Here is a 24,222-nt window from a genome sequence, read left to right as displayed (position 1 = left end):
CATGATTTATATACAGTAAAGATTAAATCTTTGTATTACATGGTTGCTAATCATAGAAATTACATAGCTGCAAACCCCCAATTCACAGATATTTAACACACAATAATCATCTTACTGCAGCTAAAATCAGTTGGGACATTTCTAAATTCAGCAGAAGAGGTGTCCAGTTGGCATATGCCTCAGGTTTTAATTGCCCCTGAAGCAACTAGGAGCAAATACCTCCACTTCCAGGATTCATGGGTCACCAGCATGAACTTCTCCTTAAAACAAATGGCTGGTCTATTCTTCACAGATGCACACAATACTATCAGCTGTCATCAAACACAAGACCCAGAAATTGAAAGCAAATTACTACACAAGGTCCAGGGCTCATCGTCATGTTTTCTTCTAAAGCACAGTTACCATGAACATCAGCCTGATTTACAAACAGAAATACCACTCAGACCCTTCAAAATCTGAAGGCAACAGACACAATGAGCAGAGAAGCAAGAAAGTAGCTAGAATGAAGTCCTAGCAACCTACATATGGCATAAACCTTTTGACTCCCTGGGGAACAAAAGATGATGCACGTAGGTGGGCTCACTCTGATAATGAACAAAATAACAATCTCCTTGCATTTCTTTAGCTCCTTGAATCCTAAAGGAACCCAAAGCATTTTACAAGCGATAAATCGGGTACTTGCATCCGCCTATGGATACAACTAGCTCTGGACCAGCAATATTATACAGTAGCATTTAAGAGGGGAAAATTGGGGTACATCTAGTTTTGTAAAATGTAATTCATATAAATGGAACATGTCCAGGACACTGGGGCTAGTTCCCTGTTAACACGTATCATTACATTCACACATCTTCTCTCCTAGTCTCTGTCCAAGCCCTGAAGAATCACAGTTTATAGAACTGGGACTGATCTATTGGGACTAGAGCAAGCACTCTCAGCTCTTGAAGTTCCCTGAAAAGCAAGTGACTAATTCAAGTCTCCAGCAAAGATTCAAATAAGAAAGCAATGATGCAAGATCGTCGGAACATAAAGTTAGAGGAAGATATATTCAACCAAGTTTGGGGACAGTCTGCCAGTCAGAAAAAGTTGAACAGGTTTCAGAGTAGCAGCCGTGTTAGTCTGTATCCGCAAAAAGAAAAGGAGGACTTGTGGCACCTTAGAGACTTATGCTCAAATATATGTTAGTCTCTAAGGTGCCACAAGTCCTCCTTTTCTAAAAGCTGAACAAAATCCCACAAGAGCCAAAATGGTATCAGAACGGAAGAAATGTGCACTGAGTATGCACAGGCATGCCAAGTGAAGAAAGCTGAACAGCGGCCATTGTAGAACTGATCAATGAAATTGTTTTTAATTGTTCACTTTATTAATATAACGTCATAAGTAAAGTTTTATGAAGGAAACTACAGTCAGTCATAAAACCAGGTACCCCAATAACTGGCTAATTGCTGCTTAAATCACTGAAACTTGCACTGCTTCAACACTGTAACTTCTGTTCACTGTTTGCCATTCCTTACACTTGTCCATATTGTAACTCATACTCCATTTTAACTTGTCCCAAACTCCATTTTAAAATGCTAACTCCATTTTGTAAACCCTGCTGCAACCTTCATTTTTGCAAAACCCTGCTGTAATCTTATTAGTGTAGTTTAGATGTGTGAATGAGGTATGTATGGATGATGGAATCAACCTCCAGCCCCACCCGTCCTGATGAAATAAAGTGTAAACACCAACTGCTGAAGATGCAGACAACAACCCTGGCAAAGCAAGAAGATTCCACCCTCAAAAGATAAGAACAAAAGTACAAGTGAAGAAACATCAAAGCCAGGTCCCAGGCTGAAAGTCATGTCTGTAATTGAAGGGTGATCAATCACACCAAACCCAGAGGCAGCGTGACACAGCAAGACCTATAGACTCTGGATTCAAACTAAAGCCTACAAAAAGGATTGGTGAGATGGAAGACTTTGAAGAGTAACGTTCTGTTGCCAACATGGAAGGGCATCGGTGCGCGCCCAACAGAGACCCAGCTCTTCCTTGTGCCCAGCTTTCCTGGCCAGTTAGCCGCCACAAGCTACGAACCCAAGTGACATCCGGGGTGTGTGTGTGTGTACACAGGTATTAGATATTAGTTATTGGTCTTAAATCAAATTGTGTTATTATAATAAACGTGACATCTTGTCTTGTCCCCTGAAACGATCCTGTGTAGTTTTGTCTGCATAACACCATGCGAGATCAACGGTGTAAAAAGGCAGGTGGAAAGAGCAGCAAGAACAGCTAGGGGGAAGGGGCTGCGAGGGACAGCAGGGCAAGGCACCAAGCTCACTGTGCAGAGCGGCTGGAGGAGTAGAGCAAGAAGGTTAGAGAAGTGCAAAAGGTACAGCATGGGTGCACAGAAAAGTGGGAAGCCATGTAGCAAGCAGTCCAGTGATAAAATTCCTCAGCACTCAGAGGGTTTTCCTCCTCCAAGCCCTGTAAATGTTAACTCTGGACATCCTGTGAGGTAGGGGAATCAGTGTTTTCATTCCCATTTTTACCAATGAGGAAACAAAGAAATTAAATCAGCTTTGGCAACTCTGCTCTCTCATTTGCCTAGGCAACTCCAGTGTCACTCTTTTTCATCCATCATCAGAGCAGATGGGTGCCTAGGCTAGTAACTTAAAAATGACTTTATCAGTGGAAGGTAATTATCGCTTAGGAATTCCTAGTTCCCAGCCCATGCTCAGTCCACTGATTAGTTCAAACAGCTCTCAGGAAATGCAGAGAGGAAGAGACAAATGAAGAGTTAAACATGTTTAACCAAAGAGCTAGACATCTCCATAGAAAGAAGAATTATTTCTTCCTCAAATTAAATAGAAAACTTAGCCAATGTTCTAACTATTAAGGAGATAGAGAACCTTAGGATCTGGTCCAGAGCCTATTGAAGGCAATGGGAGTCTTTCCTTTGTCTTCAGTGGGCTTTGGATCAGGCCCTTCCTGCCCAGCTCTCTAGCTGAAATCTGGCCCATGTGGATAGTGACTGAAAGTCGTTACAGCCTGGTGGCTGTTTGGTGACCAAGGTTCAATGAGTCGGTGAGTCTAAGCTTGCTCGTATTATCCATCTCACAACTAGAGTAACACCATTTCCCTTGTTAACATTCCTGGAGACAGGCCAAGCACTGAATCAGTCACAGAGACTGACGTTGTCCCACCCTCTATGAGATCACTCCTGACATGGTTGGAGCACACTGGGGAGGGGGTAGCAGATGGGGAAAAGTTGCTCCACTACTGCCCATTAAGTCTCTTTTCTGTGGGCCAATGCCATCAGTCTCTAGGGCTGTCAATCCCACTCCTTTCACCAGCAACAAGATTCCCTTCCATAAAGATTTAAAATATATAGTGTTTTCCTTTCTGACATTTGTGACCTCTGCCCAACTGTGAATCCAACAGGCTCTGAGCATTAAACTGTAATAACTCAGGGAGCTGGGCAACCTACCAGCAAGATGCTCCGTTACAGCAGTTACCATGGTGACCATTAGAGTTAATGGATATTTAAAGGTAACTCACTCCATCACATCAGTTAGACACTGGGAAGCTTTTGGATGATGGATTCACAGAAGGCTTCGAACCAGAGGGCCCGATTTATTTCTGGAGCACTGGAGTCTATGGAGATGTACCGGCTTCCAGCATCATTGAGTTGGACCCAGAATTCCCATTCTATCCAAATCCAAAAGGGAAGAGCAGCTCACCAAATGAGCTATTTCAAGTGAACACACTCAGAGAAATATTGTTTTGGTTCTGAAGGCCTCAGTGCAATAGCTGCAGTTTAGTCATTGGAGAATAACACACTGCCAAAAATATAATAAAGACTAAGAGGCCTTTAAATAGTCAGATTTTGACCCATGCACAAGCAAGAGGAACCTGCAGATTTGGATACCTGACCACATTTTTGTGCAGTATGTTTGAGTTACTGAAAGGGCAATATTTCACTTGGGATATTACAAGATTGTGATACGAATGGATTTAGCTTGTGATCAGACACTGTATGGGTGCCACCAAATAAATCATTCCAGAGTGTGTTGCTATTTATCCTTCCTTGGTGTTGGGCTGCCAGGGACGGCCCTGCCCTCTGAACCTCACTTTAAGGGGGTTCCTCTCATCAAAGTGGATTCTGCACGAGATGGAATTCAGATGGAGGCACTTGATGTGCTTTTCCCCTTGCACTGGTGCTTTCCATCCACTCCAACTGCATGGGGTCCAGGAACAGTGAAGGGGAAGGTGTCCTGGAGGCGACAGCTCTCACCATTACAGCAAGCTGAGGGTAAATCTAACTACAAAGGGTCCCATCTGTGTGCAAGTCTAGTGGGTATGGGTATGGCCCAAGGGAAATGGTGCCCTATTGTGTGCTATAGGGTAGGTTGTGGTGAGTAGACCCGTACCTGCAGGTATCTGCAGCTGAGTTAAATCCATCTTTTTTCATGAATTGGAGATAGAAATGTAACACACTGTTGTTTTTAATCCATTGTGTTCCATATGGATTCCATGGGTGTTCCACACAGAGGGATTGCAGGACTGGGCCCCTGGTCCTTAATATCAGGAGCATCTCAGCAGCTTGACAAAGCCTGAATGTCATTTACCAAACTGAGGATTCCTTTGCCTTTTCACTGCATCTCCCCCCACAGCACTTGCCCTCCTACATCGACTTCTTTCTGGACTAAGCCAGGTTTCTTGAAAGAGAACCCAGGCTCCTATAACAAAAGCTTACTTCCCTGGGAGGTGACATCAAAAACTTGATACACATCCTTTTAGCACATGAGTTACGAGATGTTACGTACTTTTAAAATTGTTAATCACTGGGCGAAAACACAATTATCTCTGATATCAGGGTGAAGGGATAGAGAAAGGGGTGGACCAAATGAAAAGCACAGATACCCTGCACAGTAGAGGGTCTCACTCTTCAAAGGACTTAAAAATACAAAATACTTACAATACATTAGACACAGAGAGAGAAAACAGGAAGACTCAGACGAATATCCCCCAAACCCAAGTCTCATGCCTCCTGCCAAATTGCAAAACGCAGTCACATGGAACAGGCCTACCTGGTCCTAAGAGAAAGCTTTGGAAAAAATGTAAACAGTCTGTCTTATGCTAACCGGAGTCAGGAGCTTAGTGCACCAGACTGTCTTTTCAGCCTTAACTCTCAAATCCCTGCCCTCGTGGGCTACAGCCCACGTCTTTATGGTTATGTTGGTGGTTCAGCAGAATAATGACAACTGTTATCAGCTTGGAAAGCCCTGTCAGTTCAGTAGAGAAGTAATCCCCTCCTCAGCCTACTTTGAGCTTTGGTTTGCATTTTATGAACAAATTGAGTGAGGTTCAGAAGATGAAGCAACTTCTGCTTTCAGTTGCTGAATTCAGAGAGCGGGCAGATTTCACTAGATATTGTACCTTCTCTTGAGCTTTCCATCCAAGGATCTGAAACCGCTCTACAAACAGTAAACAAACTTAGTTAAAGTATCATCACCACCACATTATAGATGGCTGAACAGCAAGGTAAAGTAACTCCCCTAATGTCGGTGAGTAAGACTTGGGAACAGAACCCAAGAGTCCTGGCTCCCAATTTCCTGCTCTATCCATTGAACCTATTTATTATGAATGCAGCAAAAAAATTTAAAGGTGGAAAAGGCCCCGAGTCAACAGTAGAAAAGAAGGGAATGGATTCCCAACTGCAAAACAAGCCACAACCTCAACCAGAATTTGGCTTGACACCACCTGCTTTGCAAACTGCCCTAAAACCTATGACCAGTGTTTTTTATTTGCAAAGGCACTTCCCGCTTCCAAAGGAGGGTAGAAGTCCCAGCTGGGATCATACTCTAAAACAGTGTTTCTCCACCTTTTAGATACCAAGGACTGGCTTGTTGAGTTCCTAAACTGTGTCAGGGAGATTTCAGGGACTGGCACAGATCCTTGGACCAGTCATTCAGAAACACTGCTCTAAACCACATCAGTGCAACAGCCTCAGCCCTCTCTGCAGGCATTCAGAGCACCCATAGTCACGGTGAATGACATGTGGGGAAGCAGCTTCTCAGCAACCAGCCTACCTAGCTTCTTATAGTCAGTGTTGCCAGCTCTTGGGATTTTATCATGAGTACTGTGATATTCAGTGTTTTATTTAAAGCCCCAGCCCCTGGAGTCATGTTAGTAGGTGAGACTTTCAATTTTCATTAAAACACACACACACAAAGTGTCTAGCCTCATGGCTATGGATAAAGCTTGAAAACGTGATCACTAAGGACAAACAGCAGAAGGCAGATAAAAGGAACCCCAAATGTGTTATTTTTAAACCTCACGATTTTCAAGCCAATCATATGACTTTGGAGGCCTGACTCATGATTTTTCAACACTCGGGGCTGGCCATACCCTACACTACATCCAACACTGTGGTAGCTGAGTCTTAAAGACATTCCTGTTTGGCTAATTTTTGCTCTTCTTCGGCACAAGTAGCAGCAGTTCAGAGCATCACAGGTAGCTACAAAAATAGCCCTCTATGCAGAAATACTTGCAGCTCCTTAACTGTCCACAAAGTTATAGGAGACCTACAAAGCTGGCAGCATTTCTGCCCAGAGCCTTTCCGGGAGGGAAGGGGAAGATGAGAGGGGGAAGAGAGAGGGAAACAATTTATTTATTTTGGTCTCCATTGCTAAACTACTTCTCATGCAGTGAAGTCATTTCTGGAATAACTATGGGATTTGAGTGATTGGTTCCGAGAGCTGCAAAGACTTTCTTTGCAGCAATACCCAAAATAACCGTCCGGGTGCTGCAGCTATGAAAGATATACTTCAGAATCAGAGTTTCAGACAAGAATATTATATTTACAGTTTAAAAGCCCTGTCCTTCAGGGCACTGACCTACATGTCCATATTCTCCAATCAAAGGTTCAGTGACACTGATCAATTCTCTCCTAAAAACTCCTGTGTGCTACCCTTTAGTGAAACTAAACAGATCCTAAATGTATAGAACAGCCACTTGAGTGTGTTTTATAAAAACAATAGCTATTGATCTTTCATCCTTAACACATTTCATTTTAATTACAGGGAGGAGAGACAAAAGAATGTTGGAAAGAGTTCCAGTTAGGGCTATGCAAGATTTAAAAAAAAAAAAAAAAAGCACTCTCTCTCGACAGAACTGAGGTTTCTTGGAAGAGGTTGAACATTGAGGGCTGTGCAACTCCAAGTTGGCAGTAGGGTGACCAGATGTCCCCATTTTATAGGCACAATCCCGATATTCGGGGCTTTTTCTTATATAGGTGCCTATTACCCCGAACCCTGTCCCAATTTTTTACACTTTCTATCTGGTCACCCTAGTCGGCAGTGTAATTTCAGGCAAGTTATTCAGATGAAGGCTTGTGCTGAAGGGGCTCAAACAGCACTAACTTGCAAGCGTCCAGTGAGTGATTACGAGAGAGAGAATTTGAAGTTTGGAGTGAGCAGCTTGTTCACTGCAGGTTTCTACTTGTCCCACACATAGCAAGAATTGTCAGTCACACTATCTAGGCCCCAATCCTGCAAACACTTAAATTTACTCATATGAATAGTCCATGAAAGTCAATGGGACGACTTGCATATTTAGAGAAAAGCACAGGCTTAAATATTTGTAAGATCAATGTCTTAGTTCACATGTAGAATATAAACCCATGCATGCATGATACTGGGAAATGAGGAAGACATTCATAATGAGAAGAAAGATATTGTGTGGGAAAACATCAGAAGACAATCATCATGTAAGTTCTGGCAATAAATGGAGCCTGTCCCCATTACCCTGGATGCCAGCTAACCACACCAGAAATGGAAATAATAAATTGCACACCCTTTCAATCCCAAATCACGGATCCGGGAAAAAATAATCCAAAACAACACTCCAGCCACAAAGAGAGCCCAACTCTCAGTGCACAAGTCCCAGCCCTCAACACACCTCTCACTCGCACAAAATCGTAGGGAAATAAATGGGCTTTGCAGGTGCCTTGAAGATCAGCAGATCTGGGCTATTTTGGATCAAGGGAGGGAGGGAGTTCTGAAGTTCAGTTCTCCTCATGAAGAACACCCTGGCTCCTCCTTTTTATACCAAGAGACTTGAGCACTTACTGTATTCAGTTACAAAGGGAATAGAATTGAGAAGCCAGTAGAGGGCAGTGGAACTCAGTGCACAAGTCAGGATGTTGTGCTCAACTGCGTATAGTGAAAATATTTGAAGGGGAAAATAAACCATTGTACAGCGTTAAACATATTTGCACAGAATTATCCAGATCTGCATGTGTGTCATTGTAAACAAGTAACAATGCTGAGGTAAAAGAGAAAAGGAAAACCAGGACAATCTACTACAGAACATCTAATGCATCTAACTCAGTTCAGACCATGGGTCTGATTTTCAGAGGGATACATGGAAATGAGTCACTTTTAGTTCATAAATTCCTTTTAAAAATAACCATTACAATGTTTTCTAACATTTTAAATTATTAAAATTCAGTGCCTCAAAGCAACCCATTCTCACCATAACAGTTATTCCTTGACGGTTAGGCCAAAAACTGCAGATTTAAAAAAAATATATTAATAGTAAAAACTTTCCATAGAACTATTACAAAAACATTTTGTTTGGTTTTAAACCCATCCTTCCCTTCCCTGCAGCAAGCTTAGCAACAGTCTTGTGCTAGTGCATGAGAATCAAAAAGTGAAACTGGCCCAGCTATGCCACTACTGAGCAAAATGAAGCATGAACAAATTGCATATATGACTGAAGTATTTATTTTAGCTTACAGCCTCCCTTTTAAGGGGGTAAGCTTATCAAGGTGGGAAGTATTAATGGGAAGTTTCTATGCTACTGCCAAACAAAATAAACAGTAGTGTAAGAGTTAAAATCCCTTCCTGATCTGACACTAATCAGGATTGCATTTTGTGACTGCAAGACAGATGTTGTATAAACTCTCAGTGCCCCTTGACCATAGAATATCAGGGTTGGAAGGGACCTCGGGAGATCATCTAGTCCAACCGACTACTCAAAGCAGGACCAATCCCCAATTTTTACCCCAGATCCCTAAACGGCCCCCTCAAGGATTGAACTCACAACCCTGGGTTTAGCAGGCCAATGCTCAAACCACTGAGCTCTCTCTCTCCCCCTGATCTGTACAAACCCCCAGGCATGAGTGCTATGTTATACCAGGGACATCCAAACTTCGCTCAGCTGAGGGGCTGCATGGACAACATCTGTCCACCTGGTGTTTCTCTGTCTAACGTACGTAAAATGAAGTGGAGTGGAGCTGCCCTTGTCTTAGCTCAAGCAGCCACCTCAGATGCTGGGACCTATCAACTTCCTGGGGCCACTCACCCCAGAAGACAAGAGAAAGTCAGGGGGGTGCATCGTAGGACTCTGTGGGTGACATTTGACCAACCCTACTGCACAGGTACCCATAAAGGCTTGGTTGCTTGAAGGGCAGCGGAGCCTCCCTCTCTGGAATCGGGCACCTTGGCAAGGCCACCGTGCAGTGTCAATGAGAGCCACCCAGGGGACAGCCCTGCTCTCCCTGGCCAGCAGGCAGAGCGTGGCCCCTTGCACACCGGGACCCAGGGCTTTCCCTGAGGCCTGAGGGTGGCTGCAGGGCTCCAGAGGGGGAGAGGACACCCGGCACTTTGGCTGCCCTCCAAGTAACCGCTGGCACCTGTGGCCTCCCTGAGGATGCCCCTCTGCATTAGAGCCCAGGGTCCCTCCCGCCCCCCTTTGCGGGGCAGCCACCAGGGATCCTCCTGCCATGGCCGAGGCCCCAGCCTCCTGTCAGAACGGCCCCTCTGCCTCCCACCCCCCTGGCCCTGCCCTGGGAGAGGCCCCCAGGGACAGCCCGCCCCAGCCCCGCTCACCTGCCGCCTCCTCCCAAGGATGCTCTGGCCGCAAGCACCTTTCCTCTCTTCGGCAACGGTCCTAACGGCCGCCAGGGGGCGAGCTGCCGCGGGGCACCCTGGGAAATGTGGTTCTGCCTCTCAGACCCTCCGGACTACGAATCCCAAGATGCCGCGCGCAGCGGAGCCTGGCGGTACGGCTAGGCCTGAAGCGGCGGAGCATGCCGGGAGTCATAGTCTCTTTGCGGGGTACAGGCGCATAGCGGTTAGAGAGGGGCTACAAGAGCCATGAATCCCGGCGCACCTTAGCCCTTCGGTGACGGGCATGCTGGGAGTTGTAGTCTGCTGGGACGAGGGTGTCGCAGACCGCCCGCGCGGAGTTCCACTGTGTCGAATCGGCTGCTGCGGAACCACAGGGGGTTGGGGCAGAAGCACCCCCCACCCTTGCAACTTCGAGTGTGGAATCTACGGCTGGGAAGGCAGCGACTGAGTTTACCCGGCCTGTCATGGCGGCGGCCTCCTCCCCGGCGGGGAGCGCGCCCGCCGGCCCCCGGCCTGAGGCGGCCGCGCCGGCCCAGCTACAGTACAGCCTCCTGCTGGAGCACCTGGTGGGGGAGCGGCGGGGGCCGCGCCAGGCCCGGGCCCTGGACCCCGCCGCGCTGGGGGGCATCCCGGCCCCGCCCAGGAGCGAGGAGCAGAAGCTGATCGAGCGGGTCATGGAGAGCTGCGGGTTCAAGGCGGCGCTGGCCTGCGTGGGAGGTGCGGAGCGGGGCCGCGCCCGGCACGGGGGCGGGTGGCAGCCGGCGCCCATCTCCCCTTCCCGCCGCTCGAGCTGCCGGGGCCCCGGGGCCGCGCCCGGATTGGAGCCCCCTGTCCTGACCCGGGCTGGGGTGTTACAAGGAGGGGCCGCGGGGGTGATGGAGGGTTATAAAATCACCAGTGGAGCGGGGAACGTGGATAGGGAACGGGGGGGGGGGGTCACCCAATGCAATGAACAGGCGGCTGGTTGGAAACAAACCTAAGGACATACCTCTTCGCACAAGGCAACGCCACCCTGTGGAACTCCTTGCCAGGGGATGCTAAAACCGGGTTCAAAAAAGAACTAGATACGTTCATGGAGGACAAGTCCATCAATGACTATTAGCCAAGAAGATCAGGATCACAACCTCCGTGCTCTGGGTCCCTAAATCTTTGAGTGCCAGAAGCAGGGACTGGGCGACAGGGGATGGATCACTCAGTAATTGCCCTGTTCTGTTCATTCCCTCTGAAGGATCTAGCACTGGCGTCTGTCAGAGGACAGGATACTGGGCTAGCTGCACCATTGGCCTGGCCCAGTTTTTATATTCCGGTCAGTTACTTCTCTCTCCCTGTGCCTCAGTTTCCCGCTTTGTACACCGGGCTCTCCATTACTGGCCCTGGGTGCTTGGAGATGCGCTATGTTAGTAATGTGACTCTGGGGGGAAGTCCACTCTTCTGACCACAAATGTCTTGTACAAGCTGTAACATATCAGGATGCTGGGATGTTTGTTGTGATGACCATGCTGCATTGCTGCAATCAATGGGGAAACATTCTATTCTCACTGGGTTTTTTTGCTTCTTTAGGTTTTGTTTTGGGAGGAGCATTTGGTGTATTCACAGCAGGCATTGATACCAATGTAGGGTTTGATCCCAAGGATCCCTATCGTACACCAACTGCAAAAGAAGTCCTTAAAGATATGGGACAACGAGGGATGTCCTATGCCAAAAACTTTGCCATTGTGGGTGCTATGTTCTCCTGTACTGAATGTCTAGTAGAGTCTGTAAGTAGCCAACAGAAATGCTTTCATTCTTTAGAAACCCTTGGCATGTGTGTATTCCTACCTAACTTGCTCTTGAGCTACACTAAAGCAACCTTGGGTGGTGGAAAACAGCTCTAGGAGGAAAATGAAGCACACTTAGCCTGTTGGTTTTTGGTGTTTTCCAGCCTCTGATTCCTTGTTATAACAGAAAAAAGTACAGAACAACCCTCTTAGGGCACACTTGGTAACAAAGATCATTCCAGTTCCAGGGCTGGATAAATATATGGTTAATTTTGGGGACTATATTTTAAAGCCTAGCCAACCTTTTTTAAAAATAAAAAATCTCCCTATCAGTTGTACCCATAATTATTTGGGCCTGTAACATTTTAGAAGCAAAAAGGAGGTTGGCGTGAAAATCAGGTCTTGGAGGATAATTCTGGATCAAGTCCTGGATCTCATTGTGTAGCTAGAGAGCAAAGTGACCTTGCTTGTCTCACTGCTAAAACTCTTGACTTTCATATTTCCTTAGAAATAAGGCAACAAGTTTCTTTATTTTAATTGGAAAGTGTAATTAACTCATGTAGAAGAATAAGGGTATGTCTACACGGTAATAAAACATCCACAGCTGGCCCTTGTCAGCTGACTCAGGTTTACGGGGCTACTGTATTGTAGACATTCGGGCTTGGGCTGGAGCCTAGCTCCAGCCTGGATGTCTACACTGCAGTTTTATAGCCCCACAGCCCAAACCAGCTGATATAGACCAACCCCCGGCTTTTCATTGTGTAGATGTACCCTAAGTGTCTTAGGTAATACTCCCCCTTCCCCCAAGAAGTATCACACCAAAGGTCAACGTTGCTATCTACTGGAAAATTAGGGACAAGCATGGTCAGCTGTGAGTCAAGGGGACTGGAGGGGTGTTTTTATTCTCTAAAACTAACATTAAGTAGCTATGCTAATAGTTCCACGTGCACTTTCCTACTGTGACTCCACTGCGTTTCTCCATTCCACAGTATCGTGGAAAATCAGACTGGAAGAACAGTGTTGTTAGTGGGTGCATCACTGGAGGAGCCATTGGCTTTAGAGGTTAGTAGCACTTACTTTGAACTGTTTCTGTCCTAGCTCTGGCTCTGGCCAAGACTGCCAGCTACATGGATGTACTGCAATCTTTTCTAGACATCCCAAGTGCAGAACACTTCCATGTAGTATTAAGGGGGCATCACCATGGAACTTGTAATGGTTCAAAATGAGTTAAATTTGCTTTAGGTGCTGCATCTGCTTCCCTGCTAATAAAAGGTACAGTGAAACTGACTATACACAAGCATCAGTCAAATGGAAAAATATTTTTATTCAAGGTTTTCAGAGTAACTTTGGGTGTTATTACACTTGGATAAGATGTAGAATAACCACTTAAACAGAATATTGCACAGGAAATACCACCTAGGAAATGCCAGCAGCAGCTGGCGCCCCAGAGCGAGTCTAGCTAGTAGCCATCAGAATGGGGCATAGTCCAGCACCAGTCACTGCTTAGCACCTGGGCTTTTGGCAAGAACCCACCAAATGCTCCCTTGTTAAGAATATGCCTGGAAGGGGGAGCTGTGGTTGTGCTGAAGCACAGGATTGTGGTGCTTTTCAGCAAAGTTGGAGTTCTGCCGCCTTTTCCCTTCCTCAAAAGAGTCTTCCCAAAGAGCATTAAGGGAAGCGAACAGCTCTAGAAAGGGCTCCTAATTAAGTCTATTATACTGTGTCTGGCCTGGACCAAATCCTTTCAGAGCTCTTAAAGCAGCTGCTGCCTTTCTGTCCCCATCATACTGTTCAGCCACCCTAAGTCACCTGCAGTGCTGAGCTCAGAGCCAAGTGAATCCAGCCATTGCATCAGAGCTGGAAATATTCATTTGCAGCCCTTCAGAGGCAGAGAAACCATAACAAAGCTCAGTTAGTGCACCACACAGGCTCAGCCCCTGTGGTTCCAAGTGCAGTGTGTGCCAAATTCCGGGGATGCATCTAAGTCCCCTAATCCAATTAAAATTGGAGTGCAAGATTCTCTGCATGGAAAACTGCCATCCTGGGACCTCTTCAAGGCCAGCAGTATAAGCCAGTAAATGGGAAGAAGTGCAGGGCATTTCTAATTCTTTCCCTTCCCTTTTTGCATTGCAGCTGGTTTAAAAGCAGGGGCCATTGGCTGTGGTGGCTTTGCTGCTTTCTCGGCAGTGATTGATTATTACCTACGGTAACAACGCAGTCCTGTGGGAAAGTTTCACTTGTGTTCCAGTGCTGCTGGTAAGAGCTGTGGGTTCACCAGACTTACTTCCCTGCCTTTGGAGGGGTGATCAGAGCAGGATATTGCCTGCTGTTTCCGAAATGACTGATAATCCTTTCACCCCTCGCCCTGGCAGGCTTATTTCATGCTCAGGTGCTGGAGTTCCTTGGAATTGAGCCAGTCTTTTGGGCACACGGTGATCAGTGTCATCGTCGGAATGGATAAACGGTCAGTTTCCAAGAACTAAGCCTCTTCTCGCTAAGCCTTCCGGATCCTTTGGGGTCTGACTTCTGGGGAATGTTTTGCTGGTGCTGAAAGAGGCAAGCTGTCAGAATCTTGATAAATAAATGCAGCAAGCTGGGTTGTCAGTTTGCTGCGAACGTTTAACAGTAACGGGTTTGCAATGTGCTGCTCTGTTGGGTAGAAACAAGACCGTGTGGTCGAAAGAATAACTAATTCCAGGCATTTTTTAATATCTGCTGGAGCGTACCTAACCCTCTATACAATGCTTTAAAGTACAACTAAATGGGAACCAACTTTCCTTACCATGTCTTCGAGAACAAAGTGAGAAGGCGTTTTGCCTAGTGATGCCAGTGCCTGAGCTGCCACACACAACATTTCAACCAAACAATTTAGGAAAAAGCGGCTTGTAGACAGAAGCATAATATTATATGGCAAGCCTGCCTAGCTGAGCTAATCTCACTGTAGTAACACAGCAAGTGATGAGCTACTGCTTCATCTGCCGTTGGATCAAAATGTTAACTCCAAAAAGTTGTGGAGAGACTAGGAAGCCATTGCATTAGAACAGTGTCGGGAGCTTCCTATTTACTTAGCAGGATGCAATCCTTTTCCCACAACCAAGCGGCACCGATTTTGTATGCTCTGTGGTGCTGGCTATTACTAGAAGCTGTATTATTGTGCACTAGAGCTACCAGCTGGACTTGAGTATGACTTTAGGCCATATTTCAGGCTGATTGCCAATTAAATCATGCACTGAGTTTCTGTCACACTGGGTTGAGGGACTGCTGCAGTAATGGCTAGTTAGCTGCATGCTGCCTGGAGGTACGTGTTGATAGGCTCTTCCAAAGGGAGACTCAGGTTCAAGGCCACGCAGGGTATGCAACAGCTGTAAGCAGTCTGATGCCTTACACCATCTCAACTAAGCCTGTGCAGAGCTGTGGCTGAAAGTGGCGTTCAGCAGGCAGAGGTGCTTAGAACTCTCTCATTGAATGTAGGGGAAGATGTTAAGCCTGGGACCACTGCAGGGTATTCTGGGAAGTGAGCAAAGCTAGAGTCTGGGTCGAGTGTTACTACAGCAGGCTGGAGGAGATGGACGCATGGGTTAAGCGTGTTTAGCTTTCCAAGTGGTGCTGAAAGGGCTGGTCTGCCATAGCTGCCGACTTCCTCCATGGACTTATCCGTAGTGTAGTCATAATTGATTGTTCATTAGCACCCATGAACTGGTGCCTTCGGGTGAGTTCTGGCGGCCACGTTTCTAAGACAGCTGTTCCCACCCCTTAGAACAAACATGGTTAGTTTGGTAGGCCCAGGCCTGCTTAAACTGGTATTAACCTGGTTTGCCTTTGTGAATGGCTCAACCACTACTACTCTCTTAAGTGGTCTATAGCCCAGGCTCCTGAGACGAGGGTGGGTTCCAGCTTCCAGTGTGGCCACCTGGTCACAGGCTGCTGACTGTGCTGGGGTAATGACAGCCATGTCAGCACTGGTCCAGTGAGAGCAGCAGCGGGGTTTTAGCTGTGCTTGAGTGTCCCTTTTGGGAAGGGAAATGCTGCTGTCTTCCACCCCATGTGTCCCCACTTTCAGCTGGGGTGGGGAGCCAGCCCCATGTGACCGGTCAGCTCTCAGAGGTTCCCAGCGCGGGCTGGCTCCTGCTCTTAGCAGTGGATCACAGAGTGACACAGCATGCAGCAGCTGGGCTTTGCAGCTCCTTGCTGTAGAGACCTGCCTGCCCAACGGGAGCACCATGTGTGCTTGGACCTCAGAGAGGCCTGCAGTAAATAGCAGTATTTACACTGCAAGGAAAGAAAGTGAAAAGGCAGCGTCTGTTGGAGATAACCAGCTCGCTGCTTCTTGATGCAAACATCTACGCCACCGAGCTACTTTTTGTGCAAACGTCAGGGCTTTGCTTTTTATTAATATTTTTCACATGGTTTACATCCATTGAAAGTTTATAATCTACAGAAGTTGAAACAGAACACAAACAAAAAATAGATCTTAACTTAGTAGAAGTCAAATATTAATGAACCGTTCTATTCTACCTGTAGCCACAAGAGTCCGACACCTCCCACCCCGCTGTAGGAAAAATGAAAACACAGCCCATGGGATTGCCACAGCTTGTGCAGGGGGCTGGTCTCCAGCCCTTTGAACTGGTGTGGGGGTGGGTCATAGTCTCCCTTTGGAATGACACCACAGTTGACAGATGTAGGTACATAAAACACGCAGGGATCCATTGTGCAGTTCGATCTAAACTCAGTCCCGTTATCCAGGGCAAAGTGCGACACCTGGTCAGTGCATCCAATGCCATTTCGCTTCTCTGTCGCCAGCAGCGTGGGGGCTGGAGTGTAAGCCCTTTAGACTGGCATTGCAAGACTTCCCTCTCCCTTTAGCTGCTTCAGTGCTGTGGGGCTAGCAGCTGCCTTCAGCCCCCCTGAGGCTGGTCTTTAAGACAGCACATGGAACAGCAGTTAAAGGCAGCGCTGCTGTTACAAGGGATATGCTTGGTCACCCCAAATAAACCAGCTGTCCATCGGCATTTGGCACAGAGGGTGTAGGGGTAGTGGGCAGAGCTCCCCCCCCCAAGGGGGTGGGGGAGGGGAGAAAAAAAGGCAGGGTTAGTTTCCTTGGCAGGTCCCAGCACCTGTCTGTGGGCTCCAGGAATCAGGGTGGGTTGGGGTGCTCTCAAGCTACAAGAGCAGGAGCCCACAGAAGAGAACACAAGATAGTGTTTATCTGTGGGACACATCCCAGCCAGCAGGCAGAGCCATCGCTGCCTTGCCCCAAGGGCTGGAGGTTAGAATTCAAAGGGAACAAGCTGGGGGGAAGCTCTCCCAGCAGAATGGCATGTACCCAGGCTGGCTGAATGGATGTGCTTTAGCTTCCACCATGTCAGGCTGGTGCAATGAGGGAGAGCCACGTGGGGAGAATCCAGCTCCTGTTCCAAGCACAGTGGGTTTTCCCCTTCCAGGCCCCCATCTCCACGAGGCTTTGCCCTTCGAGTTCACTTTCAGCTGAGAAGCTGTTTACCTTGGTGCAGGAAGGGACAAAAAGCAGCTGTTGTCCTACAGACTCCGGCAGCCTCCTGCAGTGTTTACAAGGGGCCAGCCTGCGTGTGGCTTGGTGGTACCAAAGCAGAGCCTGGCTCCCTCCCTCCCCTTCGCCTGGTTCTCAGAAGGGTAGCTCAGCGGAAAGGCTGCATAGTGCAGCTCCCAGAGGGAAGAGGCCCCCGGGTAATGCTGGGGAAGGAAGCCTAGCTGCTCATTTGTGCCTTCGCGGCAGTGCTCCACGGGAGAGGAACGGGTGCCAAGGGCTAAGGCATTGGTATTGACGAGGTATGTGAGGCTTTCGGGACAGTCACTCCTCCCTCGTGCTGCAGGACTGAGGGGCGTTGCCCCACCTGATCACTCCAGCAGGTGCGCTTCAGGGAGCTCCTGGCTGAACCTTGTCCGTACCTAACGTCCCCTGGAGACACAGCTGGGGGCTAGAAGCCAGTCACTTGGCACACCCAGACGGAGGCAGGTTAGTATTGGTAGTGTAATGGGACAGCCCTTTCTTCTGTCCACACAAGCCTGCCAAAGGCACCTCTGCCCCATCCTAGAGAGCAGGTTACCCCCAACACTACACAGCGGGAGAGGAGAAACAGCAGGAGGATAGCCACACAGGACACGACAAACAGGCAGAAAGCATAGACCACAGGCCCTAGCTGTAAAGCACCTGGGACAGACATTAAAAATGTCCCCCCCCACCCACTTTTGAGGCCAAAGGTTTGTTCCAAGAGGGAGCAGAGTTCTCCGTTCACACGGACAGCAAGACAAAGTGGAGCTCGTAGTCTTGATGGGTAGAAAGGGGGAGCCCTTGGTCCCTTCTCAGCCTCTGATGCAAGAGGCCAGCCAAAGCTGCACGTGCAGGCACAGGGGATGAGGCAAACCAAACAGGCACTGGTGTGATGCTGCAGGCTTTGAGCGGGCAAGACGAAGGGACGCTTGGCTGAAGCTGGGAAGGGCAAAAGGAGAGTTGCAACGGCCTTCGAAGGAACGGGAGCCTGGCAGGAAATGAACGAAGCGAGGGGCTTGCGGCCCGTCAGTCACTACCTCTTCTGTCGAACGAATATACATAAAAAACAATTCCTGACCACGAAGGTACGTAAGACACGACTACTAGACAGGGCGCGCAGGGCCTGGGCCAGGGTTGGAGACTTGTACAAAATGGTACCAAAGATGCAGAGGGCACTGTTCTGGGGAAGTGCCCGTCTCCCCGCAGGGCGAGGCTAGTCTGTGCTGTACCCCACGCTCTGGGAGGCTGGGTTCGTGTGCGGCTGGTGCCTTCTCAGCGCAGGCTACACGTCTGTGGAGAAGTAGAGTGTGTTGCGTTTCAGCTCCGCGAAGGAGATGGGAGGATGCTGCAGGTAGTAAAGGAGAACCTGGACCTGCAGGGGACGCAGAGGAGAGAGAGTTAGGGCTGGGCTGGACACGGAGCTGGCGAGGGGACAGCCGCCAGGCCAGCCCCTGCCTCCAGCCATTAGAAGAACCTTCAAGTGTAAAAAGCCAGGGGAGGAGACGAACCTGGAGACGAGAAGGTGACTAAACCCAGCCCTTCTCCCACAGGGAAACCAGAGCCAAACAAGGGCTGTTTGAATGCACATAACACCAAGCTGAGGGGCCTGATCCACTGTAGGTTTTTAATGCGGTGGCACCCGGAAGCCTGCTCAGGATTGGACCCCACTGGGCCAGGTGCTGTACACAATACAATGCAGCCCCCCCCCCATCCTACTGAGGGCCACATGGGCTAGGGAGTCACCCAGACACTACCACACTCCCCAAAGCCAGTCACAGCCCCGCTCAGATTTACCCACGCTGCACAGAACATGTCCTGGCTGAGGCAGACAGAGCCGCCTCCCCCAGGCAGCTTTGCACCACTGGCCAGCAGCTTTCTGGGGCTTTCTGGCTCTAGAATCAGGCAGAGGCAGGAGACTGGTCCTGGATGAACCAATGGGCTGAGCTGGTGGCCATCTGGTTAACAGCAGAACCGTCTCCCAGCAGGGTGGCGTCTGCTGTTTCCCAGCTGGGCAGGACGCCAGGTTGCCTTGCCGAGGCATGCATGGAGAGCACAGACTGATGCATGAGGGAGGCTGGGTGACCAGAAACGTTCAGGGTTAACCACCCTGTGGGGACAGCCAGGTTCAACACGGCAGGTATAATGGTGCTGAGGCCAGCCCTGCTGGTGTACCCCCTGCCCGGCTGTGCATGAGCTAGGAGAGGGGCTGCAGCTCGGCTCCCACACGCGGGGGGACACCCTGTACAGGTGTGAGCCGCAGCTCAGCGAGGGGACAACACGCACAGCCCAGCAGGGGCACTGCTTCTCCAGCTGGATGGAGCCAGAGCAGCGCTCGGCCCCCATACCTGTGCCATAACGTCATGGGACCAGATGTCGGAGGCCAAGGTGAGGTGTCCTTTGCTCTCCACCTCGGAGGGTCTCAGCAGTGTTGGGCCAAAGACCGTGGCCAGGTTGTGGAGGGACATTTTGTTGACGGGCTCCTTTTCGGCAACCCTGCGTGAGGGGAGGGGGGAAGTCAGTCCACTGCGGAGGTGGATCTGGAGCCACCCCAGAGCTGCCCTCGCAGGCCACCTGGCTGGGTGGGGGGCTCCCAGAGCCACTCGCGCTCCCCCAGACAACACAGGGGAGGGGAGCAGCAAGGCTGAGCCGCTCTCTCAGCCCCGTCCAACCCGCCCCCTCTGTTCAGGCCCCTGGCCCCTCAGGCAGAGCACTGCCGGCCACAGCATCTCCCCAGCCTCACTGTCTGTGGGACACAGGCCCGGTGCACTGCAGGGCTCTGTCTCCCTCCGCTGGGGACAGAACCCAATTCGATGGATCAGCAGCTGCCAGGGGTTGCGCTGCCAGCCCTGTGCCGCTGTCTGGGGCGGTACGATGTGCCTGTGCCCTGTGAAAGGTCTGGGGTGGCGTTCGAAGCTGCCCAGGACTCCCCAGCACCTCTCCCCCCGATGTTCTGCAAAGCCCTCCGGCGCCTGGGAAACTGGCATCACAACATCGCTGTCTTAGGAGGCAGCTGTGCTCCTCCAGCACACGCTGAGTGCAGTCCAGGGACCCGCTGGGCCAAGTTCTCAGGATGGAAACCAACCAGCCTCTCCCAGCAGGCTCCTTTGCTCGCTGCCTGCCCCCTCCCCCAGCTCACTCTGTTCCCTGTGTGATCTTAAACAAACCAGAGAGAAAAATGCCTCCTGACGCAAGTAACATGAGACCTCAAGCCCGTGTCCAAATTCCCCCTTCCGGCCAGCCCTGTGCCTGGAGGCAGCGCCGTGAGCAATCCCATGGCCTTGGCAGAGGAGCTCATAGAGCACGCAGAGCCGTACCCACAACTGCCCCTGCCAGGGCACTAGCTGCTGCCCTCCTCCCGCCGCCCCGCTTCGGCGCACCTCAGACACGGCAGCAGGAGCGGCACAAGGGACTCCAGAGCCCATCTCGGAGCAAGGAAGGCCCAAGAACTGCCCGGGACGGATCAGTGCCTTGCCCACAGCGCTGCTGTAAGGGGGCTAGAAGGGGCCAGGCAAGCGGGGAACTTTTCTCCCTGAGCGGAGCCATTAAAACCCCTGCCAAGCACAGACACTAACAGCCACATTACAGGGCTGCCAGAAAGCTCTGTGGGGGGACTGCCACAGAGATCACCAAGAGCTGCCAAAGACCCAGCTCCAGCAAATGCTCTGCACAGTGACAGGAGAGAGACACGCCCAGAGCCGACAGCCTAGCGAGCGCTGTGTTGAGCAGCACAGAGCAGCTAGCCCAGCTCTTGGAGAACAGCCCCCCTCTGGGGGTGGGGGGGTCTTCGCTGCAGAGCCAGGGCTCAGTGCCCAGGTGCGAGCAGCCCCATCACGTGAGCATCCTCCCCGGTGCTGCGCTCCCCTGGGGCGTCACTAGGGCTGCTGGGCCCAGCCCAGGGCTCTGAGCACTGCAGAAAGCCTAGCCGCTCGTGGATTCTGTCCTAGCACGACGGCCTCCTGCACAAGGCAGCCAGCGGGCGGCCAGCCCAGTGACAGGCCTCCCCATTCCTGGGGGGAGAAGAGCCCAAGCACATTCTCTGTCCCATCCCAAGCGTCCCCCACCAGGGATGGCGGCCCCAGCGTTACCTTTTCAAGTGTTCCAGCAGGAAGAGGAAAGTGATGAGGTTGGGATCGGGCAGCGACCGGAGAAGGTGCATCATGCAGTTCTCCTTGGCGGCAGGATCCGAGAGTGCTGGAGACAAGGAGAGAGCCCAGCGAGTGCACACAGCTCAGCCCGGGCTGGGAGGACCCTGTGAGCACTGAGCGGCCCGGAGGCTTCCCGGAGCCCACGAGCCCCAGTTGAGTCTGGCTGGGAGACCCCAGCCTGGGGGTGTGGTGGGGTCACTGGAATGACTCTAAACCTCTCACCTCAAGGCAGGAGCCCTCCCTCAACTAGCAGCCGGCCCCCGGGGAAGCCAGTCCCACAACCACCCACTGCAGGGGACTGGTGCCTTCCTCAGGGGCAGCTGGTGTTGGACCCTGGTTTGACCCCTGGCATCTCAGTAGGAACCAGCCCCCCTCTGCCCGAGCAGGCTGTGGAGCAGAGGCAGAGGATCCAGCCAGGCCTCCCTGCATGGCCCGGGGCAGCACGCGTCTGACTCCCCAGCAGCGTGCTGGGGTTTGGGCTGCTTCCATCCTGCTGCAAAGCCCCCACCCCCGGCCTGGGTCTGGAGCTGCAGGCCCAGGCAAGAGCCTTACCTATCCCCTCCATGAAAGCGGGGTACAGCCGGTCTGTGAGGAGGGGCTCGGGGAGCTCTCGGAAGTACAGCTTCAGGGTGCCCGCGATGGCGTTGATGTCCATGTCGCTCAGCATTACCAGGACGTCCTTGTTATCTGCCAGGGGGAAACAGCTCAATGGTTTGAGCTCTGGCCTGCTAAACCCAGGGTTGTGAGTTCAATCCTTGAGAGGGCCATTTAGGGATCGGGGCAAAAATTGGGGATTGGTCCTGCTTTGAGCAGGGGGTTGGACTAGATGACCTCCTGAGGTCCCTTCCAACCCTGATATTCTATGACCCCCCCAGACCATCAGGATGCTGGCCCAGCCCAGCACAGTGAGGAGGCTCCTTAGTCCTCACCTGCTCCCCCAGGGCACTAAGCTCTGGCACTCAAGGCTCTGGCCAGACGCACAGCTCTCAGGAGGTAATGCAGCCCAGTGGCTAGTGCACAGCACTGAGGCAGCCTGGGGCCTTGCCACGCCCCCTCTCTCCAGCTGTGAATTGGTACTCACCTCACTGGCTGAGCACTGGGGGGCTCTGCACACAAGTGCCAAGAATTATCCTTCTCCCATTTCCTGCCCCAACCTGCTGCACAGTGCTCCTGTGCGCTGCCAGAGAGCTGCTGTGCTCCAGCCCAGAGGCAGCTGCGGAGGAAGGGACTCCAGAGAAACAGCAGTGAGTGTTCTTGCCTTGTTTGGTTCTGCACCACATCTCCTACTGGTGGAGAGCGAAGGGGCCAGAACAGGGTTGTGATCTTTAATTCTGCTGCCAGTGAGCATCAGCCATGGTGGTGCTGGGCCAGGGAGGGACAGGGAGGTCCTGGCAGTGTCCGGACAGGGGAATAGCCAGCTCTACTTTGCAGCTGGTTCTCAGACAAAGCTGAACAGAGAAGAACTTGCCAGCCTCTTGGGAGGCTCTCCTGGCTCCGTGCTTCCTTGAGAGCAGCTCAGCAGGGACGCTGATTGGAAGGAGAGCCCAGGGCAAGAGCTGGGCTGGGACGGAGCAGCCAGGTGCTTATGTTTTGCAGTTCTGCCCGGTGTCTGTGGCGAGCTCCATCCGGAGGAAGGATAGCTCAGTGATTTGAGCTTTGGCCTGCTAAACCCAGGGTTGTGAGTTCAATCCTTGAGGGGGCCATTTAGGGATATGGGGCAAAAATTGGGGATTGGTCCTGCTTTGAGCAGGGGGTTGGACTAGATGACCTCTTGAGGTCCCTTCCAACCCTGATATTCTATGATCTGGGACCATTTCCCCACAGCTGCCTCGCATGGAAGGGCAATCCCACCATTAGCCTTGTTCCGGCTCCAACATGGAGACCACGCGGCACATTAAAATCACATTATCCAGCAAGTCCCTGGTTTTCAGGCCGGTGGGATTCAAGAAACGTGCAGCAGAGGGGAGCTGGCACAGACAGGCTCTGCAGGGCTCGGCCGACGTGCTCCCCTTCCCAGAAGGGCTCTGGTCTCAGGACTCACTAGCCGCTTACCCCAGGGATCTGCGGCCTCCAAGCAGAGGGACTGCTGGGCTGGATGGACATGTTTAGCCTGTGGACTCCAAGCAGTGGTGCAGGAGCAACCAGCTCTTCTCTTTCCACAGCCAACCTGTGCCCCACCTCGCCCAGCTTAGCGAGAGGTGCGTGTGCGTGATTTCAGCCGCCCCCCCAGGAAAGCGCTGCTAGCAGTCGTGGGGATGGGAGTGGGGAGCCATTTCCCTGTCACTCACTTGCATCGAAGGCTGCCTTCAGCGCCTGGATGTCTGTGGCGACCCCCGAGATCCGGTAGATGCCGACCTCCTCGATGCCTCTCTTCTCCACCTCCTCGACGCACTGCCGCACGATGTACGGCACCTTGGAGCGCTCCCGCCTGGGGTGGGGAACCAGAGCAGCGGAGTGAGACACCCAGGCCCTGGGCCCGCTGCATCCTGCGCTTCAAACAGCCACAGGGCCATGCACATGGGGTGGGCGGTGGAAGCGGCACCCGCTGCTCTGGCAGGGCTGGGTGTCGCTCAGGGGAAATGGCAAATCAGACCGAAGGGGCAGCAGAGGAGGCAAAAGGCCTGCCCCCAATCCCAGGCTGAAAGCCGTGGGCTAGCGGGAATGAAGCTGGGATGCACCTGCTCTGCTCCGGGAGAAGGGATGGGACAGCCTGCGGTCCAAGCAGAGAGCAGCGCTGGGTGCAGGCCATGCACAGGGCTTCCTCGCACACGCAGTGGCAGGGAGGGACGTGGACCCGCTTGGCAGCATGATGCTGACTCCGGCTGGAAGCCCAACACTCAGATGGGGCGTGTTGTGGAGACGGCACACCCAGGGAGGGCCCAAGCCCGGGTGAC

At 51.2% G+C, this 24,222-nt stretch overlaps 3 protein-coding genes across 7 annotated transcripts in view; 1 reads left to right on the top strand and 2 right to left on the bottom strand.

The window, feature by feature from the left end:
* SPECC1 (sperm antigen with calponin homology and coiled-coil domains 1) overlaps window positions 1–9,965 on the bottom strand; it is a 177,473-nt gene extending 167,508 nt beyond the window's left edge. The window contains exon 1 of the mRNA XM_048823630.2: window positions 9,879–9,965. The gene's annotated coding sequence lies outside the window, so the exon portion shown is untranslated. The remainder of the gene's footprint in view (window positions 1–9,878) is intronic.
* A 272-nt stretch (window positions 9,966–10,237) lies between these two features.
* Window positions 10,238–14,285, top strand: TIMM22 (translocase of inner mitochondrial membrane 22). Its single transcript, XM_048823660.2, has 5 exons — window positions 10,238–10,616; window positions 11,460–11,656; window positions 12,646–12,718; window positions 13,790–13,912; window positions 14,029–14,285. The coding sequence occupies exons 1-4, from the start codon at window positions 10,364–10,366 to the stop codon at window positions 13,864–13,866; spliced, it is 600 nt and encodes a 199-aa protein (XP_048679617.1). The 5' UTR covers window positions 10,238–10,363; the 3' UTR covers window positions 13,867–13,912; window positions 14,029–14,285.
* A 1,725-nt stretch (window positions 14,286–16,010) lies between these two features.
* ABR (ABR activator of RhoGEF and GTPase) overlaps window positions 16,011–24,222 on the bottom strand; it is a 104,737-nt gene continuing 96,525 nt past the window's right edge. For all 5 annotated transcript variants that reach the window (XM_048823639.2, XM_048823641.2, XM_048823642.2 and 2 more), the window contains 5 exons: window positions 23,617–23,756; window positions 21,881–22,015; window positions 21,269–21,374; window positions 19,529–19,676; window positions 16,011–18,555 (listed from right to left, as the gene is read on the bottom strand). In XM_048823639.2, the coding sequence (XP_048679596.2) occupies window positions 18,466–18,555; window positions 19,529–19,676; window positions 21,269–21,374; window positions 21,881–22,015; window positions 23,617–23,756 (619 nt within the window). In that variant the 3' untranslated portion in view covers window positions 16,011–18,465. The remainder of the gene's footprint in view (window positions 18,556–19,528; window positions 19,677–21,268; window positions 21,375–21,880; window positions 22,016–23,616; window positions 23,757–24,222) is intronic.

Source organism: Caretta caretta, chromosome 17, assembly GCF_965140235.1.
Source record: "Caretta caretta isolate rCarCar2 chromosome 17, rCarCar1.hap1, whole genome shotgun sequence".
Taxonomy (NCBI): domain Eukaryota; kingdom Metazoa; phylum Chordata; order Testudines; family Cheloniidae; genus Caretta; species Caretta caretta.
This window is presented reverse-complemented; position numbering and strand designations above follow the sequence as displayed.

What these genes read in the sequence shown, in the direction of transcription:
- TIMM22 (XM_048823660.2), top strand. Translation starts at nt 10,364, where the DNA reads ATGGCGGCGGCCTCCTCCCCGGCGGGGAGCGCGCCCGCCGGCCCCCGG. An exon ending in GGCGCTGGCCTGCGTGGGAG is followed by an intron (nt 10,617 to 11,459) that starts GTGCGGAGCGGG and finishes TTGCTTCTTTAG; the next exon opens with GTTTTGTTTTGGGAGGAGCA. An exon ending in AGGAGCCATTGGCTTTAGAG is followed by an intron (nt 12,719 to 13,789) that starts GTTAGTAGCACT and finishes TTTGCATTGCAG; the next exon opens with CTGGTTTAAAAGCAGGGGCC.